The sequence below is a fragment of the Chiloscyllium plagiosum genome, unplaced genomic scaffold (assembly GCF_037043375.1).
Source record: "Chiloscyllium plagiosum isolate Xiang-an unplaced genomic scaffold, Cpla_swu_hap1 HiC_scaffold_10, whole genome shotgun sequence".
Lineage (NCBI taxonomy): Eukaryota > Metazoa > Chordata > Chondrichthyes > Orectolobiformes > Hemiscylliidae > Chiloscyllium > Chiloscyllium plagiosum.
Window position 1 is genome coordinate 106,312,698 of NW_028270148.1, and position 21,118 is coordinate 106,333,815.

The window sequence follows — 21,118 nt, forward strand, 5'->3', positions numbered from 1 at the left end:
CAATACTTCCCAATCCAGTGTTATGGCCTGGAATAGCATCATAGAGTCACACAGAGCAGAAGAGGCCCTTTGACCCATCGAAGTCTGCATCTCCACAACTACTCTAAATCTATATTGGTCCCACTTTCCAGCACTTGGTCCATGTCCTTGAATGTTATTCACATTGCAAATGCTTATCCAAGTAATTTTTAATAGGATACTTCTGAATAGTCTTTAATCATTGTTTTACAATTCTACAGTCCATTTGTTTAATCACTACTACATTGTCTAGAATTGATTTTCATTTTAAATATTTTAAGGTAGAGCTAGATAGATTACAAAGGGGATGCAAGATTATGGGGAATATGCAAGAATGTAGAGTTGATATGTTACAGTTGATAATCAAATCACACATGATCTTAACGAATGGCAGGGCAGGCTCGAAGGGCCGAGTGGCCTACTCTTGTTCCTTGTTGTATATTCCTATGTTTGACTGTACTGTATGTAAGAATATGAGTATTGAGATATCAGCTAGAATACTCGGTATTCCAAATCATCATTAAAATACATCTACAGATAATGAATGTCTCTTTCATTCCTTCTCAACTTATTTACATATGATGACTGTGAAAACACAATGATAACGAGCATTTGAGCAAATCCCCCTTCATTTTAAATCATTGTGAATTAGCGTTTAATTCAATCCATTGTTGATGCTAGAATTTCAAGCATTTATGAAAAATTAACGGGATGACCCATTAAGTTCCACCGCAATAGTTCCGGGCTGTTACTAAACGAATAATTCCTGGAAGGATCTGAGTACTGGTGAATCTTGTGCCGTGGAGAAAATAAATATTGGGCGAAAATCGACAGATTAAAAAAAAGCAGTGGCAGCCAAAATATTCCCCCAACTCATTTTCTTTAACCTCACTTTTGAGTTACTGCCCAATTAGAAGATTGCCAACGACTTGTTAACACAAAAGTGATTTGGGTTAGATAAATGAATAGATTTCAGATTATCAGGTTTGGTAGTTGGGAGTTTTTTTTAAAAAAAGATAAGTCCCGCATTGGTGGACGCAGATGAAAGTTTAATGACAGAACGAGTTCCAGCTGTTTCTTTTTCTAGAGTGTTGGGGTGCCTACTGGTGACGATAGGTATTTTTTGTGTAAGTCTGTCTCCGCCTTCTCTGACGAAGGGCGCTTTAAATTGGGGCTGGTGAGGCTGGGCTCCATTCAGAGACCAGCAGAAAGAGCAAGAGAGCGAGAGAGCAAGCGGCCAGCGAAAAATCCGCAGTGTGTTCCTCTCCCACAGGAGTATGCAGCTGCCGTCTCTCCTAACCTTGTCCGTTCTGTCTGCTGTGACAGGTAAAAAAAAAAATCCCCTACCTCCTCAGCCCCTATTCCAATAAAGGGAGCTGTCCATTTCAGCACTTTGGCCAGCGACCTGCACTTCAGACCCTGTCCCAGCCTCTCCAAGTGAGTGATAGCTGTAGGACCTTGCTCGGCATTTCTTTTGTGTGTGTCTTAACCTCATTACCTGGAAATCGAAGCCAAGTCTGACATTTATTTACGATAGTGAAACGCGCGTTGGTAGCAGCGATTCGGAAAATCTGTCGTCTCCTTTCTTAAAGCCCAGTTGAGACTAAGAAACTGTAGGGATTCTATAGTTTGGTCTCGCAATCTGCCGACGCTGAAGCTCTGGTACAACAACAGAAATTGCTGGAGAAACTCAACAGGTCTGGCAGCATCTTTGGAGAGAAAGCAGAGTTAAGCTCTGAACTGGATTCGAAACGTTAACTCTGCTTTCTCTATACAAATACTCAACTTCACCTGCAGTCTCTGTGTTTTGTTTCTTTTGCTGAGCTTAGGGGCAAAGATTGTCAAGGGTTCACGCAGAGCCACTGATGTTGTCCCTCTGTCATCTCCGAAGGTGGGAATGACACTGAAGAGGAAACTGAAGGGAAACGGCACGTCTCCTACAGCAGCTTTGTAACATGGCCAGAGGCACATCAGAACTGAGAAGACAGGTTTCCCGAGAGAGTGTGGGTGGTCTCTGATTCGAAAGAGCAAATTGGGGTTAGGGCAACTTTCACTTAACTATAAATTAACCGTCAACAGCTTAAACTGGCACCCACTCGCTGGACTAAAAGTATATTGAAGAGCAAAAAAAACTACACATTGTGCAGTTGTTTGATATTGTAATTTGTTTGTCTCCTCCCCCCGTCCTTGCCTTCATACTTAGCAGTAGCCAGATCACTGCCGGTGGAGAGAGGAACACAGAAGGATGAATTGGTAGGTTTGCATGATCTTTTTTTCCACACATGCACGCAATTCTCCCTGTTCTGATTCAGAACAAGAGGAAGTTGAGGCCGATGAGTTTGTCTTGCTTTTTTCTGTTTGGACATTTAGGTGACACGCTGCATAATCGAAGCACTTTCCACGGCTCTTGCCAAAGCTAACGCCCCTCCGGTGAGCTCAGAGTGCAGGACAATCCTCGACAGTAAGTGCATTTCTTTTGTAATTTTGAAAACATCAGCGTTTCCCACTTCCCCAGTACCTCAAATAACCGACTGGAGCAAGCTGCACAAGTACATATATGTGACCTTACTATCGAGAATTGACACTGAAATATTGTACAATAAGTGTTTTAGGAAGCTTGTTACTGGAACTTTATAATCCACTAAATGGGGTTAGAGAACAACCCAGTCGGTATGAGGGTCTTTGCTTGATATGATACGGTTCATTTCTAGTAAAGTCGAGAATGTGGTGCTGGAAAAGCACAGCAGGTCAGGCAGCATCTGAGGAGCAGGAGAATCGACGTTTCGGGCATAAACCCTTCATCAGGAATGAGCTCATTTCTATGATGGGCTTATGCCCGAAACATCGATACTCTTGCTCCTAGGACGCTGCCTGACCTGCTGTGCTTTTCCAGCACCACATTCTCGAATCTGATCGACAGCATCTGCAGTCCTCACTTTCTTCTCATTTCCAACAAGGGCTGTTTTCCCTGGAGCATCTGGGGCTGAAGGGTGACCTTATAGAAGTTTATAAAATCTTGAGTGGCATAGATAGGGTGAATAGTCAAAGTATTTTCCCCAGAGTAGGGGAGTCCACAAGTAGAGGGCATAGGTTTAAGGTGAGAGGGGAACATGTAAAAGGGACCTAAGGGGCAACTCTTTCTCACAGAGGATGATGTGTGTATGGAATGAGTTGCCAGAAGAAGTGGTGGGGACTGGTGCAATTATGGCATTTAAAAGGCATGTGGATGGGTATATGAACAGGAAGGGTTTAGAGGGATATGGATCAAATGCTGGCAAATGGGACTAGATTAGGATATCTGGTCAGCATGGAACAGTTAGATCAAAGGGTCTGTTTCCATGCGGTACATCTCTCTGACCCTATGGATGCTTGAATAAGTCAATTCTAGAGTGTTAGCACTTCATTATTCTAAAATGAGGGTTTTTTTTGCATTAGCATTTGATTTAAGGCCATTAATGAGTGACAGGTATGGAAAGTCTGTGAATTGAGCCAAGCTTACTTTTTTTGGTGGGAGGGTGAGTGCAAACCAACAAATCACATCCTCGAAGTACACACTCTCAGGATATTTGTGTGCTTTATTAAATATCTGCCAGATTTGCATTTCTATCCACTTCAAATTTCAGCCATCATATTTCCAATTTTGACAGTCCACTTACCCTGTTCCTGTCTTTGAGCTCCATGTGCAAGTGAGATTGTAGTGCAGAATGGGTTGGATAATCACTCTCAATCCCCTCCTCACACTTGGGAACCACAGACTGGCTTATAGATATTTTTAATCAACCTGTTTAGACACCTCTCCAGCAGGTGGGACTTGAACCTAGGCCTCCTGCCGCAAAGGCAGGGACACTAACACTGCACCACAACAGCCCATTGTAGCTTACAACTAGGGAAGAACAATACGTCATGGTAGTCACTTGGCCCCTTAATTTAATGAGAAATTTTGTACAAAAAATGTTGAGGATTGGAGGATTCCAATGAGTGACATGGGAGAATTGGCCATGTCTGACATTCTGGTCTTTTGCATCAACTCTGCTTTTGTGTCTTGGTTTGTCAATACTCAAATTTTCTGAAAATATTCCCTGTGATATGAGATGCAGCATTTACCAAGAATGTTTATAGGATGATTGATGAATGCAATGACCTTTTACATTGCTGACTATAGTACTATAAAGAAAATACTTCACATTACAATTTCAAAACTTCAGCAGGTCCCATAGAGTGTCAATCAATGTAAAGCTCTTCTGAGACTTTTGAATAAACTCTTTTGATATACAGTCAGTTTTCTATTAACAGCAATGAGACATTGGTCAGTTGATGTGTTGATTGATGGTGGATGAGTGACATGCATTAACCAGCATAATATGAAGGGCATCTTAATCAAATGAGAGGTAACATCAAATGATTTTGGCCTTCATGCAGTGAAGAATATAATTGAGAACCCATGTCCACATTAATGAAATTCTTAGTTCTCGATGCACAATCCTTAAACCTTCATGACATCCTATTACAGGTGGGAAACATGAAGTAGCAAGAAAGAAAAATACCGAAGAAAACCAACACTATGAGGATGAGAGACATGTTCAGGAATCTGAAAAGCATCACTACGAAGATAAGGGAAGCCAGGAAGCAGAGGGGAGACATGGAGGAGAGCAGTTTGAAGCAGACGATCGAGGTAAAGATGAAAGTGAGGAACAAAAGCATTTCAAGCAAGCCAATGAAGAAGAAAGAAACAGTGAAGATGACAGCAGGAGAGTGGAAGACTTCAAACCAGTCAAAAGCCCCTATGAAGTGAAAGGTCACAGAAATCACCATACTGGCCAAAAGTACCATAGCTATGAAGAAAGAAGACATGCAGATGGTCAAAGTGCAGACGATGAAGAAGAAAAACACAGGAAACGAAGACACAGTGATGAGGATAGTGGGCAAGAACAAAATAGTCCACCAAAAACAGATGATTCTGAACTTGCAAGCCATGGATTCCATGAGAAATGGCCTCATGAATATGACAAAGGAAGTGAGGAGTCATTTGAGGAAGATAAGGCGATTGGTTTAGGTGGACAGTCAGACAAAAGAAGACGTAGTACTGGAGAAAGGGACAGTGACCAAGAGATGGATGGGTCTGAGGAAGATCTCAATGATCAAGATAAAAGAAATGGCAACTATGGACATGAAGCTGAGTCTGAAGAGTCAGAAGAGAATGATAATGAAAAAAGAGTAAAACTTCTTAATGGTCACATTTATTACCACAAAAGAAACAGCTACAGTCATTCTGATGAGGATAGGAAGAGTTCCCAGCAAGGTGAGAAGAATGCTGATAAATCTGAAGAAACCAGTAAAGAACTGGAACACATCAAGAGCATTCAGAATTACCTGAAGGGGAATAACATCCAGGAAGCATATGAGAAAGGCAAGCATCATTATGAGGATATAGTAGATGGACACATGAGGAGTAACTCAGAAGAATCAGTGGAGGAAGAACAATACCATGGCAAAAGAACCCATAGTGAAGAAAAAGTACAGTCCAGTGAAAAGAAGCATCATAGCAGAGAGGAGGAAAAGAGACATTATGATGGGAACAAGAGACACAGTGAAGAGGAAAAACCGGGGGAGGATGCAGAAAACGAGCATCACGGCCAGGAAAAGAGGCATTATAGTGAAGAAGAAAAGAGGCATATTCATAATGAAAAGTGGCTCCAAACTGACGAAGGTGTGGAAGAGAAGTTTGCCAACAATGAAGAAGATGAAGACATAGAGAGAAATACAAAACACTTTCCAAGAATGCAGCAGGTTTGGTGGCAGAAGAAGCATAGCATGGAGGACAGAACCCCTGACAGGGAAGAAAAAATGAAGCCCAGGGAGAAGAGCTACTTCTATCCAGAATATGAAGGTTATGATGGTAAACTGGAAAAGAGGCATGAGAAACGATATGAGGATGAAGACCAGGGGCAGGAAGTGGAAGATAGTGAAGGGCATGCCTCAAGACAACATTTTGCCCATGATTTGCAAGAGAAAATGATGTATGATAGAATGGACAAGCTGGCACAATATTTGAAAGCCAAGAAAAAATCATTTGAAGTCCCAGAACTTTATGATTTTGAAGAAAATGAAAAGCAACACCATGAAGACAGAAAAAGGAATATGAACCATAGAACTCTGACCAAAGAAGAGGTGAGCCAATTCATATTTTTTGTTTGATAAACAGGACTAGAGTTATTCTTTACTTGGACGATCCAATAAATAAGGCAAAACTGAGTTTATTGAATTTGCAACATAGCTATTTGATAAATAATCTAAAATTTGATAGACACTAAAATTATACATTGTTACATAAAACAATTGTGATAATTAATTAAAAAGTAGCATCCTGCTATTTTCAAGGTAAGTTTTGGCATCATCTATTCAAGAAAGGAGGGAGACAGAAGAAAGGGAACTACAGGCGAGTTAGCTAAACACCTGTCATAGAAAAATCTAGCATTAAGCACTTAAAGCATGGCATTTTGAAAGTCTGAATTAGAATTAGAATTCAAATTAAATTTTATTGTCATGCATACTCAAGTCCAGAAGTATAGGAGTATAGTAAAAAGTGTATAATGTTGCAACACATGGTGCAATCTTGAGCACAAAGTACCTAGTTACAAAGCTTAGGTACTAAAATAAATTGGGTACAAAAATAAAGAAAAAAGGCTAAAAGTTCTCCATAACAGTTCCACATAATGTAAATTAGGAAGATAAAGAAATAAAGTCTCAAGGGAGTCAGACAGTCTGGAGTACTATATATACTCTCTTATTTAAGCAATGGGTGCAAAGGGGATTAGAAACAGTTCAGAGAAGTTAAACTCAACTGATTCCCAGGATGGGTTGGGGAGGGATGTGGATGAAATGAAATTACTGTACCTGCTAGTTCTGGTTCCTCCCTCATGAAGAGTCATCCTATCATCATCACCCTGTCAAGTCCCTAAATGTTGGAACAGACCCGAGGAACAGAATGATCTCCTCCTGTTTCTAATTTGCATGTTCATAGATATCAATTTTCTAAATACTATAACTTTATCTAAGGACATAATTTTTACACGTAATATCTAGAACTTCTGTAACATATAGGAATTAAAATTAAAGTCATGGTATGCTCACTTTTAAATGTGTATTGATTTAAACTTTTTCTATTTAATATATTTGAGTCTACAATTTTCAAAACAATATACTTGCAGACTTTGATTTCACAAAACATGTTTGAAAGCGAAAGAGTATTTCAAAATTTAAATAGGATTTAATGCAGCACCCTTCAGATAATAGGAGAAAGTGAGACCTGCAGATGCTGGAGTGTGTGGCGCTGGAAAAGCACAGCAGATCAGGCAGCATCCAAGGAGCAGGAGAATTGAACTTTCGGAAGGGCTTTTGCCCAAAACATCGATTCTCCAGCTCCTCGTACCTGCTGTGCTTTTCCAGCACCACATTCGTGACTCTTCAAATAATGTCTGCTTGCAGTTCTCTATATCATCAAGTTCAGGTGCTGTTGCATACCAGAAGATCTGCTGTGATGGTGCACCATGTTTATCATTACTAGTTATTTATGTACTAATTCCTGTTTATGTGTGGTGAATATATGTTTATTTCACATTTAATAAGTCATTATCTGCAGGCTTGTTTTGTGAATATATCTTAAAGTATTTTTAATCACTGTTGATAAGATAATGATAATTTAATAATTACATTTAAGACTAATACCTTGGATTAATTTTCACTTTCTGAATCACCTTCAGATGATTTAAGTTGAGAATGTGTTAAACATCAGTGAAACCATGAGCAGCTCTATACCCAGGTGCGTTAAAAACTAAACACATTAAAAATACCCTGTTTGAAACTTTAAAACCTTAAACTTCCACATTAGTTAGTAGGAATTATTAAACAAACAACACTATTATCTGTTAATTGAATAAAACAAATAATCCTGGTGACAGGAATTATTATGCACAAAGCTTATAAATGTATAAAGATCAGTACAAAACTCGGAAATGTGTGAATAACATGTTTTTACACAAACTACGGTGTTCTTGGAATCAAAAGACAGATAAAATAGAGTAAGAATACTTGGTGTAATATTGGATAGCATTTATCTGCTAATGAAGCAATTGCACAGCTGGTCAGGTAGCATCTATGGAGAGAGACAAGCAGAATTAATACTTTGAATCCGTGATCTTTCTGGTCCTGATGAAAGGTGACAGATCTGAAGTGCTAACTCTGTTACTGTCTCCCCAGTTGCTTCCACAGCTTCAGAACACTTACAGCACTCTCGGATTTTATTTTGAACTTTGGGCTGCTGCACTGTCAGGACAGCCTTTAGAGTAGGTTGTAATCAGGAGATCAGAGTATTAGTGAGAATGGGGCTGTGGAATGCAATCAACAGGGAAAGGAGGATTGAGGGTGGATAACTGTCTATGTTCTTAGCTCTAGAGCTCAGTGGAGAACTCTTATCAGTTCTGGTTTCACGTTCGGATAGTTATTTTGGAAAAGCATACCTTTTAGATGGCAACCAGCCTTTACTGACTGCTGAGTAGGTCCACGAGGGGCTTGGTTATCCTGGAGAGCCTCTGTTCACTACATTCAGGGCAGTTCAATTTTGAGAAACAATATTGGATCGGATGTAATGTCTGCATGTTTAAACAATTCAGTCATAGATCATTAAATATAATTAATGCAACATTATCTTATCATTAAAAACCGAAAGAACAACAGGTGCTATAAATCAGAAACAAAAAACAGAAATTGCTGGAAAAACTCCGGTCTGGCAGCATCTGTGGAGAGAAATCATAGTTAATGTTTCAGGTTGAGTGACCCTTCCTCAGAACTGGAAGGGTCACTTGACCCGAAACATTAACTCTGATTTCTGTCCACAGATGCTGCCAGACCTGCTGAGCTTTACCAACAATTTCTGTTTTTTATTTTATCAATAGTGAATAAAATAACATTTTAAAGTATATTCACAAAACAAACTTGTCAATAATGACTTCTGAAATCTGAGATGCGGTCAGCGCACGTCCAGTGAAGATTTGTACAGACTGACACCACTCACCAGTTCAGAATGTTGGGAGTCTGTTTCATGGCTCTAAGATAGGCACAACATCAATTCATTTCTAGGCTATTGTGTTCCTGCACTGCATCTTCCTCTGTGGTAGGCCAACAGACAGCTTTCATCATTTTCTTTTTATTCATTCATGAAATGAGCAACACTAGCTGGTAAGCATTCATTGCTCATCTCTAATTGCCCTCGAATGTGGTGGTGTGCTATATTTAACCACTGCAGTCCATTTGATGCAGGTGGACCCACAGTGCTTTTAGGGAGGAAACTTGTGTTTTGCAGCAGTGAAGGAGCGGTGACATATTTCCAATCCAGGATTATGAATTGCATGCAGGTGGTGGTGTTCCCATGAGCAGCTGTCATTGTCCTTCTAGCTGGTAGTGGTTGGTTAGAAGGTGCTATCTCAGTGAATTTCTGCAGAGCATCTTGTAGACAGTACACTGTGCTGCGATGGTGATAGAAGAGAATGTTTTGTGGATATGGTACCAATCAAGCATGCTGCTTTGTCCTGGATGGTTTTAAGCTTCTTGAGTGTTATTGGAGCTACGCTTATCTAGGTGGCTGAGAGGTATTCCATCACACTCCTGACTTCTCCCCCATCTCCTTATAGATAAAGTAGTTTTGGAAAGTCAAGGTGAGTTACTTGCTACAAGATTCCGAGCCTTTGACCCTGCTCTTGTAGCCACAGTACTTACATCACTAGTCCAGCTTCTAGTCAATGATATCTCCAGGATGTTCATAGTAGGGAAGTTAGGAGTGCTATTGAATGTCAAGACACAATGGTTAGATTCTGTGTTGTTGAAGATGGTCATTGTCTGGCACGAATGTTATTTGCCACTTGTCAGCCCAAGCCATTTGGGTATAGACTACTCCAATAGCAGAGAAGTCCTGAACATAAAGCATTTATCAGCAAACATTCCCACCTCTGACGTTATGCCTGAGAGATGGTGCTAGAGGGAGGGGTTCAGATTTTTGGGATATTGGGACCGGTTCTGGGGGAGGTGGGACTATTACTAATTGGATGGTCGACACCTGGGCTGGACTGGAACCAATGTCCTTGAGGGTGCTTTTGCTAATGCTGTTGGGGAGGGTTTAAACTAATGTGGTTGGGGGATAGGAATCAAACGAGGTAGTTAATGGACAGGAAGGCAATAATAATGAAAGCCTGTAAGGAACTAGATAATGAAGTCAGCGTGACTAAGGGGAAAAGAGTAGGCAGGAAGCAACACACGAACGCAGAGGGACTGGTGGTCGGCAGTACATTTGTTTTAATACAACAATTATAGGTGAAGCAGATGAACTTAGGGCTTGGATTAGCACCTGGGAGTATGATGTTACTGCTATTACTGAGACTTGGTTGAGGGAAGGGCAAGATTGGCAACTAAATGTCCCAGGATATCGATGCTTCAGGTGGGATAGAGAGGGAAGTAAAAGGGGTGGAGGAGTTGCATTACAGGTCAAAGAAGATATCACAGCTGTGCTAAAGGAGGGCACTATGGAGGACTCGAACAGTCAATATGGGCAAAGCTCAGAAATAGGAAGGGTGCGGTAATAATGTTGGGGTTTTACTACAGGTTTCCAAAACAGCAAACATGAGATAGAGTTACAAATATGTAGAGAGAGCATAGAAAGATATAGGAGCAACAGGGTGGTAGTGATAGGAGATTTTAATTTTCCCAACATTGACTGGGATTCACTTAGTGTTAGAGGATTGAATGATGCAGAATTTATAAGGAACATCCAGGAGGGGTTTCTAAAGCAGTAAGTAATCCAACTCGTGAAGGGGCCATACTGGACCTGGGGTTAGGAAATGAGCCCGGTCAGGTGGTTGAAGTTTCAGTGGAGGATTACTTTGAGAATAGTGATCACAATTCCATAAGTTTTAGGATACTCACATACAAAGACGAGATTGGTCGTAAAGTAAGAGTGCTAAATTGGGGAAGGAAAATTCAGCAGGAGCTGGGGAATGCAGATTGGGAGCAGCTGTTTGAAGGAAAGTCCACATTCGATATGTAGGAGGCATTTAAAGAGAGGTTGATTAGAGTTCAGGAGAGATATGTTCCTGTTTAGGGAACCATACTGATAGGTGAAATTGTGAGACTAGCTAAGAGGAAAAAGGATGCACACATACATAAGGTCCAAGCAATTGAAATCAGACGAAGCTTTGGAAGAATATTGGGAATGCAGGACCAATCTAAAACTAGGAATTAAGAGGGCTAAAAAGTCATGAGATATCCTTAGTGAGCAGGGTTAAGGAAAACCCCAAAGGCTTTTATTCATACATAAGGAGCAAGAGGGTAATGAGGGAATTGATTGGCCCACTCAAGGTCAAAGGAGAAAAGATATGCATGGACTCAGAGAAAATGGGTGAGATTCTTAATGAGTTATTTGCATCGGTATTCACCGAGGAGAGGGACATGGTGGATGTTGAGGTTAGGGATGGATCTTTGATTATGCTAGGTCAAGTCGGCATAAGGAATGATGAAATGTGTGTTCTGAAAGGCATTAAGGTGGACAAGTCCCCAGGACCGAATGGAATCTATCCCAGGTTACGGGAGCGAGAGAGGAAATAGCTAGGGCTTTAACAGATATCTTTGCAGCATCCTTGAAAACGGGAGAGGTTCCAGAGGACTGGAGGATTGCTAATGTTGTCCCCTTGTTTAAGAAGGGTAGCAGGGATAATCCAAGTAATTACAGACCCATGAGCCTGACATCAGTGGTAGGGAAGCTACTGGAGAAGATACTAGGGAATAGGATATCCACCCATTTGGAGGAAAATGGTCTTATCAGTGATAGGCAGCATGGTTTTGTGCAAGGAAAGTCATGTCTTACAAACCTAATAGATTTCTTTGAGAAGTGACAAAGTTGATTTATGAGGGAAGGGATGTAGATGTCATATACATGGAATTTAGTAAGGCACCCCATGGTAGGCTGATAAAGAAGGTGAATTTGCATGGGGTCCAGGGTGTTCTAGCTCTCTGGGTAGAGAACTGTTTGGGCAACAGGAGACAGAAGTAGTAGTGGAAGGGAGCTTCTCAAAATGGACACCTGTGACCAGTGGTGTCACTGGGATCACTGTTGTTTGCGAGAGATATAAATGATTTGGAGGAAGGTGTAGGTTTCCACATTAGCAAGTTTACAGATGACACTAAGATTGGTGGAGTAGCAGCAGATGGTGAAGGGGACCTTCAGCGAATACAGCAGAATATAGATAATTTGGAGAGTTGGGCAGAAAAATGGTAGATGGAGTTCAATCTAGACAAATATGAAGTGATGCATTTTGTTCAATGCAATTCCAGAGCGAACTCTATAGTAAATGGAAAAGTCCTGGTGAAAATTGATAGAGAGGTCTAGGTGTTCAGGTCCATTGTTCCCTGAAGGTGGCAAGCGTGTGGCATGCTTTCCTTCATCAGACAGGGTATTGAATACAAGAGTTGGCAAGTCACATTACAATTTTATAAAACTTTGCTTTGGCCATATTTGGAATACTGTGTACAGTTCTGGTCGCCACATTACCAAAAGGATGAGGATGCTTTGGAGAGGGTACAGAGGAGGTTCACCAGGATGTTGCGTGGTTTTGACAGTGCTAGCTATGAGGATAGGCTGAATAGATTAGGATTATTTTCATTGGAAAGGTGGCGGTTGAGGGGGGGAAACATGATTTTGTAGGCAGGGTGGATAGCATGAAACTTTTTCCCAGAGTGGAGAATTCAATCACTCGGGGCCACAAGTTCAAAGTGAGGGGGGGAAGTTTAGGTGAGATATACGTGGAAAGTTTTTTTTAAAAAACAGAGTGGTGGGTGCCTGGAATGCTTTGCTAATGGAGGTGGTAGGAGCTGGAACGATCGTGTCATTTAAGATGTATCTGGACAGATACATGAATGGGTAGGGAGCAAAGGGATACAGATCCTTAGATAATAGACAGCAGATTTAGATAGTGGATATGGATTGGCGCAGGCTTGGAGGACCAAAGGGCCTGTTCCTGTGCTGTAATTTTCTTTCCTTTTTTGGAAGGTTATTGATGAAAGAACTGAAGAAGGTTGGACTGAACAGCCCACCCTGAGGAACTCCTGCAGAGATGTCCTGCAGCAGTAGTTGGTCTTGCCATTATTTATTTACTGACTTTCCACAATGTTTTACCCCACATATTCTTATATGAAAGTGCCTAATGGGTTCTTTAAAGTCAGATCAAAATGAATACACAAAGAAATGTGTGTTTTGATATGAAGCAAATTAGCTTAGAGGAGAAAGTGAGGTCTGCAGATGCTGGAGATCAGAGCTGAAAGCTGCCTGACCTGCTGCGCTTTTCCAGCAAATTAGCTTAACCTACTTTAGCTATTTGTAAACAAAATGGGTGACTCTTTTAGCTTAACCTACTTAGACATTTTCAACAACTGTCTCTCACTGATGAGCTGAAAAATGTGTTGCTGGAAAAGCACAGCAGGTCAGGCAGCATCCAAGGGCAGCAGAATCCACGTTTCGGGCATAAGCCTTTCTTCAGGAATTCCTGAAGGGCTTATGCCCGAAACGTCAATTCTCATGCTCCTTGGATGCTGCCTAACCTGCTGCGCTTTTCCAGCAACACATTTTTCAGCTCTGATCTCCAGGAAGTGCAGTCCTCACTTTCTCCGGTCTCTCACTGCCTTCTATTCATCAGGTCTCCTGGATAATGCCATGGCACCAGTCTGTGAAAGGTGAAAGTCTATGGCCCCAGTCTCATGAACCACATATTGGCAGTAATTCCGAGAGTCACTGATATTAATACTATTCTGGTTACATGCTGTAACACCATTTCATAATAACTTCAGTAGGTTTCCAGCCCTGAAAAATAGGCTTAAAACAAAAATCCAGGTTCACCATGTAGATCACACAAGTGGATGGTTCCCATCCGGCCTCAGGGTCAGACAGCAACCCTTAATGGTCTGGTTTGAAGATGTTATTTTTGAGCCTAACATTACAGCATTCATTGATGCAGGTGTGAAGTAGAAACAACATGGTGCCCTCTCCTAAGGAGATGGAGTTGTGCATCTCCTTAACCAGATTGAATTATTGTGAAATGGACAATGCAGAGACTGAGGAAGCAGTTAACTAGAATGGGGAAATTCAGGATAGAAAACAGAGGAAACTTATAGATTACATTAGAGAAAAATCAAGTAGAATTTTTTATTTTAACTTAGTAGGTACTCAACAAAGAGACCATAAATGCAACTGTGCAAATGTTGTAATTAATTAACTACTCAAGTGGTTAACCAGCAGCAATTAACACTTAATTGATTGGGGCAGCTCATCATGAAATGACTTGTCCTTACATTCTGTATCAAGTTTAGTTTGTATCTACTGTGCAAACGAATGATCTTCACACCTCCCAGTGAAACATCTGAAAGGAAAACCAGACAGCAGGGTGTGCTTGTGCAAAGCTCGTAGCAGATTAGTGCATCTTGGACAGTAATTTTTGATTTTCATGCTAACATGCTCATGTGCCCAACCCTGAAGGTACTATTAACCAATCCTCTATTTATGTCAGAACATTACATCCAATACCACATACTTTAATTTTGCTAAATCAACCTCCTATAGGGGTCCTGTCAAGTCCAGCGTGCCCTGATAATTAGAGGGTGGGGGGAGTAAGGCTAAGGAAGAGTCAGGTAAGTCAAGCATTAGGAGTTGATATTTGGGACCAGGAAATGTTCCCCAAAAGATATTTACAGAGCTTCCCATTTTAGTGTGTTTTGGAATGATATCTTTAAGAGATCACTGCTACTCAGCACTGCTTAACCAAAGGATAGAAAGCATGTGGCTCTGGAATTACAAAATTAACTTGACGGTCTCATTGATGACAGGTGATCTCAATTAGCATGAACTAAAATGACTCCTACCTCCGGATATACTTGGATAATGACCAAAAGCTTACTCAAAAAAGTTTTTAAAAAAAAATTAGATTCCCTTCAGTATGGAAACAGGCCCTTTGGCCCAACAAGTTCACACCGACCATCTGAAGAGTAACCCACTCAGACCCATTCCCTCCCTTATATTTACCCCTGACTAATGCACCTCACACTATGTGCAATTTATCATGGCCAATTCACCTGACCTGCACATCTTTGGATTGTGGGAGCAAACCGGTGCACCCACAAGAAACCCACGCAGACACAGGAAGAATGTGCAAACTCCATAGTTCAGTCTCCAGAGGCTGGAATTGAACCCGGGACCCTAGTGCTGTGAGGCAGCAGTGCTAACCACTGAGTCACCCTAGGCGATTGGAACCTAGGCAGTTTAATGGAGTATTTGAAGGAAGAGAGAGATGTCGAGATGCAAGAGCATTGGGAGACAGAATGAGAGATTGGAACCTAGGCAGTTGTTGGTTTTCTGCCAATTGTGGAATAATTAAATTGAGTGATACATGAGAGGATCAAGAAGTGGGGTGCTGGAAAAGCACAGTCAGTCAGGCAGCATCTGAGGAGCAGGAGAGTTGACGTTTTCAGCATAAGCTCTTCATCAGGAATTCCTGATGGGCTTATGCTGCCTGATTAGCTGTGCTTTTCCACCACTACACCTTTTGACTCTGATCTCCAGCAGCTGCAGTTTACACTTTCTCCCTGATGTGAGGGATCAGAATTAGTAGTAGTACGGAGGCCTGTAAGGACAGTAGGGCTGAAGGTGCTTATGGAATTCGGAAGGCAACCTCCTGCCCTATTCCTGACTGATGGGGTCTAAAGATGAAAATTAATGTGTGTACACAAAGAAAATAGGTGACATAGTACATAAAAAGTAAATATATCATTTCAGCTTACACAGTAACAGCCACAGTCAAATAATTTGATCGCCAAACCAATTATAAAAAATTGCAATATGTCAGGAAATAAAAAGTGTTTAGAAAGAGCACAATGGCAGTTATTGTCCCCTAGATCGAAAAAAAAATTAGCTTTGTCGTCATTATATTAAAAAAAACACTGATTCACCATGATCATCAACACAGGAGGTTTGCCAATTATATTAAAGAAATGAAATCATCCTTCATAACACTGGGGAAGCCTGAGGTGCTCATTATGACTGAAAAGCTATATTGCAATTTTGAGAAATGTACTTAATTACACTGCAATTTTCACCACAAATGTCATTTTATGGTAGTTGCTACATTGTTTTATGTTCCAACATGAATACTGTTAATGTACGTAGAACCATGACAGATAGAAGGAGAAAGTGAGGTCTGCAGATGTTGGAGATCAGAGCTGAAAATGTGTTGCTGGAAAAGTGCAGATAGAAGACAAGAAATAAAATATATACGGGGGTTGGGGTTTATGGATACGAGAGAATAAATAAAATATTGAAAGAAATACTTCAGCAAGTTAGCTGGGACTACAGAGATATCAGGATTGACTTGTCAGCTCAAGTGGTGTTGGATGATGTAAATTATGGGATTTATATGTATAATTTTAAGTTTACTTGTTGAGAGTTTGGGTTTGTGGTTTTGAGTTAGCAATTGGTGTATAATGTTAATCAATTTGCAAGCACATCTGTAGCCATGGTGATTTCTTTTAAAACAGTTTTGGCAGGCTCAGTTAGATATTGAACGCTGAAGAGATTCCTTAAAGCTAAGCTATTTTCATTTCCTATCTAAAAATTGAAGTCGCAAAGGACGTAAACCTACCAAAAGTGTGAGAAGCAGGATTGCTGATGTAAACGGTATTTTGGGTAACATACAAATTCTTTTATTTTCGATGACAGTGTGTTTTGGGATTGTTGGAATAATGTGTGCTGTTATGGACCAGGCCAGACACCCTCAAAATATTAAGAAGGTAGCCTATGATGCTAACTTTTTCTTATTTCAAAGGCAGATGTGAAGTGGGTGTTTCAGGGGTAATGCAACTGGTCAAACCACTCCGCTTTAAGCAAAATAGAATTTACTTAAAACACTACAATTGAAAGACGAACAAAAAAACATGAATTGTAAAATAACTATTGGAAAACTTAACTGAACTGATATAGTAACTATTATTAATTAACTGTTCCAACAGAGTAACATCCCATAAACACACCCCTACGAAAAAAGATAAATTTAAAAACAGATTCTTACAGGTAGGAGGGAAAATCTAGAGAGCAATTTCAGACAGAGGAATTCTTTACTGAACAAAAAAGTAGTACGGCACAGGAACAGGCCCTTTGACCCTCTAAGCTTGTAGCGATCATCATTCTCTTACTAAAAAGCAAACCTACCTTTATTCAGTCTGCATCCTTCTATTCCCTCCATATTCATGTAACCATCCAGATGCCTCTTAAATGCCAAAGTGCCTGCCACCACTGCCTCTTCCAGTAGTGTGTTCCAGGCTCCTATCATACTCTGAATGAAAACCTTGAAACTATTGCCTGAACTGGGAGAACTGGCCAGTACCCTTCCATTGTTAAACACCCTAAACTCTTTGGCACCTTTGCCTTTACATCCCCTCTTCAAAGAACTAAAAAAAAATAATCTTTTTAAAGTGACAGCATTGATACAGTACATAGTGTTCAGAAATCTTCGCATTTGTATCAGAAGTAGATAGATTGGATTATTCTATTTTCTTTTGCAATATAAGTCTATTTTGTTAAGCACACGCTGGTACAAACTTACTTATGTTTCACTATGTGACCACAGAGATAAAACCAAAACAAAAAAAATTCAAACCATCAGGCCAGGTTCCTGTCTCGGATCTGACCTGTTTGGTAATAAGATTAGCTGGGATCATAATAGTTTGTGGAGTTTTAAATTTTCATAGCCAGAATTATCTTCAAAATTTATACAAAATATTTAATACAAAAAGATATTGAACGTGTTTGATTGGTTCTTACCTTTCTTGTTGCAAAGCTTTGAAAATCATACACTTTGGCTGAGGCACTGAAGTGTTTCCTATTGCGATTGTTGTAAAGATTAAACACACATCAAAACTACATGAGAAGTAACTTTCCCAGTAAAATGGTCCATAGTTAAAGTATACATGTTTGGTTGTACTGAAGGTAGAAACAGATTTGGGACTCCAGAAACTCACTCCATACCTCCACCTAATGGTTGAAACTTGCAATTGTATTGTGGAAATTCAGACATCAAAACTGAAGAAGAATGATTGGCAAAGAACTTTACAAAGTTGATGGCAAGGATTGGTTAAAAAGAAATCCGGAAATACAACATATGGACATGAAGTGCACATTACCTCCATACACCTTTAAGATATTACATTGAAAGAATCAATGGAGATTAGGAAATATAGTGATTTATAACTTTATTTTACTTCCAGTGCATCCAGTACTTGAATGTGACTTCAACTTATGGGCTGCATTGCAGGTTGTAAGGGAGCTTAATAAAAGACAACCTCAATTTACCTCCTACTACTGACTGGTAAAATTACATATGAATTAGTTGTTCCCCTCCACAGGGATGGCTGGAGCTGAGAAATGGAAACATTGTCTTTTAAGCCTGAAATTAAGCTAGTAGACAGGAAGAACTTTTGATTGTAATTGACTTGCATCTTTGAGAGCTGGGTAATATAATGCCAATATTGACAGCTATAATATTCAAGTGAATAAATAATACATCTTTTCTTTAATGTAGCTCTTCCAAAAACTGAAAAAGATTAAAAGGATGTTCTAAAGGACAATATGCATTCAAGAGATAATTCTGCTACAGTAAAATAGATAACCAGATCCCTGTTTCAGGATGACCTCGATTGCACAAAGGCCAAGTATTTTAACCATCAGTTATTTTTGAAATAGAGTTGAGAACCAGAGGACGCCAACTTAAATAAATGTTAAATGAATCAATTACAATTTAAAAAAATACAGCAAGAGGTTAAGAGCTGGAATGGGTGTACTGAGAGTGTGGCGGAGACAGATTTAATTGTGGCTTTCAAAACAAAATTGGATAATGAAAAGAACTGTAGGCCACAAGTGGTGGTGTAGGGCCTTGTGACCGTCAGTGATTTTGTACACATATACCTCTGGGTCTCTGACATTACATCTCATTTAGAATTGTACCCTTTATTTGATACCGACACTCCATATTCTCACTACCAAAATCAATCACTTCACATTTCTCTACATTAAGCTTCATCCGCCACTTGTCCACCAATCTATGCCCTCAAGTTTATCTCTACGATCTCCACAGTTCACAATACTTAAAAGTTTGTGTCATTTACAGATTTTGAAATTGTGTACACACCAAAGAGTTTTTTTGCCAGGAACAGCAGGTTCAAACAGCAACATCTGGAATACCACTGCATCCCCTCTCCAGGAAACTCAATCATTTACTATTACTGTTTCCTGGCACTCAGCCAATTCCATATAGCCATTGAGCTTAAGGAATAAAAAGGTGGGTAGCAATCAATGTGCTACATAACAGGCATGTCCTCTATCAATTGCATTACCTTAATAAAATAACTCCAGTTAACCAAATTACCTTTTAAAATAATTGCTGGTTTTCCATTGTTAATATGCAGTTGCTCAAATGATTTAACTTTGTCCCAATTTATTGTCTGAAAGCTTTTCCACAATAGATTTGAACAGGTTTGTCTGAAGTTAAAGTTTATCCTTATACCTTTCTTGAGCAAAGATGCAGCAGTTACAATTTTCCAGTCCTCTGACAGCACTTCAGTGTTTTAGAATTGGAAGACTATAGTCAGTCAGTACCATCACAATTTCCACACTTGTTTCCTTTTGTATTCACAGAGAAAGTTAACATTTCAGGTCTGGAATTTTGACCAGAATTGCTAACTACTTCTTTTGCCTTAGATGCTGCCAGATCTGCTAAGACTTTCCAGCATTTACTTCTATTAGAGTAGCATTTATTCTGTCCTACAGTTGGAAAATTTCTGTTGGCATATTCTTGCATTGAGTTGAGATAAATAAATTGTTTTCCATTGTCCCCAAAGGAGAAGGAACTGGAGAATTTGGCAGCTATGGACTTGGAACTGGAGAAAATGGCAGAGAAGCTACATGGAAGTCAAAGAAATTAATTCAATGTTGTCAGAAAAGTCATTTAGCTCCTCTGCTATACCATGTTTTAAAAAACATAAAAGAGCCACATATATTATGTCATGCACTTAAAGTGAAAGGCAACTTGCACAGTATCACAAAGTATTTTGTTGTTCGCTAGACGCTATGTTTTAGAATGCTGGTAATGTCCCATTGTGCACTTCTATAGTGTTAAATGTTATGAATATTTAAAGGCATGAAAAACAAATAGGTTGGGTTCATTATTCATGGAAACTTAGCTTCACTTTTATTTCACGTTATTGTACTGTGGTTCAGCCTGTAATTTGCTATAAATAAAAACAGAAGTACTGACTCTAATCCTCTTCGTCACTTCTACTTTCAGCCAACTATGAAATAAAAGGCAATACTGAAATGGCAAAATGCAGTTGAATTCAATAACAATTACTTAACCACAGGGCCTGAACAGCATATTCTACAACAGAAGATTACACCGTATAACACATTTCTGGTGGGATACATTACAACTGTACACTTTTTTTAAGTAAACAAAATGATGCCATTTACAGCGCACAATTGGGAAATCTGGGATAGATATTTCAAAAAATTCATAAGAATAAATTTAAGTAAATAAAAACTTGCATTTACATAGTATGTTTATGACCTTATGGTGCTTGTGTTATAACTAAAGGACTATGACATAGAGGTGCTGGTGTTGCACTGGCGTGGATAAAATTAAAAATCACACAACACTACGTTATAAGTCCAACTGGTTTATAGAACAAAGTCTGTTATCTGAATGTCAATTGTCTGAATTTCGGATTATCCAAACAAGATCTCAAGGTCCCATAAAAATGTTATCCGAACAAAACACTCCCCACCTTGATTCAGATAATCGAGGTTGTTCTGTATTTGTAAGTACAAGCTTTCTTTTACTATAAACTGCGTGTCCTACGATCCTGCCCCATTAGCTACATGACAAAAGAGCAGCACTCTGAAAGCTTGCACTTCCAAAAAAATTTGTTGGACTATAACCTGGTGTGTGGTTTTTAACAACTGAAGGAC

The 21,118-nt window shown here is 39.7% G+C and overlaps 1 protein-coding gene across 3 annotated transcripts; it reads left to right on the top strand.

The window, feature by feature from the left end:
- Positions 1 to 1,236: 1,236 nt before the first annotated feature.
- chgb (chromogranin B) lies at positions 1,237 to 20,413 on the top strand. 3 transcript variants are annotated; one of them, XM_043696570.2, is made up of 5 exons: positions 1,237 to 1,344; positions 2,225 to 2,271; positions 2,389 to 2,479; positions 4,529 to 6,186; positions 19,993 to 20,413. In XM_043696570.2, the coding sequence occupies exons 1-5, from the start codon at positions 1,296 to 1,298 to the stop codon at positions 20,074 to 20,076; spliced, it is 1,929 nt and encodes a 642-aa protein (XP_043552505.2). In that variant the 5' UTR covers positions 1,237 to 1,295; the 3' UTR covers positions 20,077 to 20,413. The 3 variants fall into 3 exon arrangements, with proteins under 3 accessions (XP_043552505.2, XP_043552504.2, XP_087847765.1); XM_043696569.2 differs by having other exon boundaries at positions 1,238 to 1,344; positions 2,222 to 2,271; XM_087991639.1 differs by lacking the exon at positions 19,993 to 20,413 and adding an exon at positions 7,779 to 7,802 and having other exon boundaries at positions 1,238 to 1,344; positions 2,222 to 2,271.
- The last annotated feature ends 705 nt before the right edge of the window (positions 20,414 to 21,118 follow it).

What these genes read in the sequence shown, in the direction of transcription:
- chgb (XM_043696569.2), top strand. Translation starts at nt 1,296, where the DNA reads ATGCAGCTGCCGTCTCTCCTAACCTTGTCCGTTCTGTCTGCTGTGACA. An exon ending in GAACACAGAAGGATGAATTG is followed by an intron (nt 2,272 to 2,388) that starts GTAGGTTTGCAT and finishes TTGGACATTTAG; the next exon opens with GTGACACGCTGCATAATCGA. An exon ending in GTGCAGGACAATCCTCGACA is followed by an intron (nt 2,480 to 4,528) that starts GTAAGTGCATTT and finishes ATCCTATTACAG; the next exon opens with GTGGGAAACATGAAGTAGCA.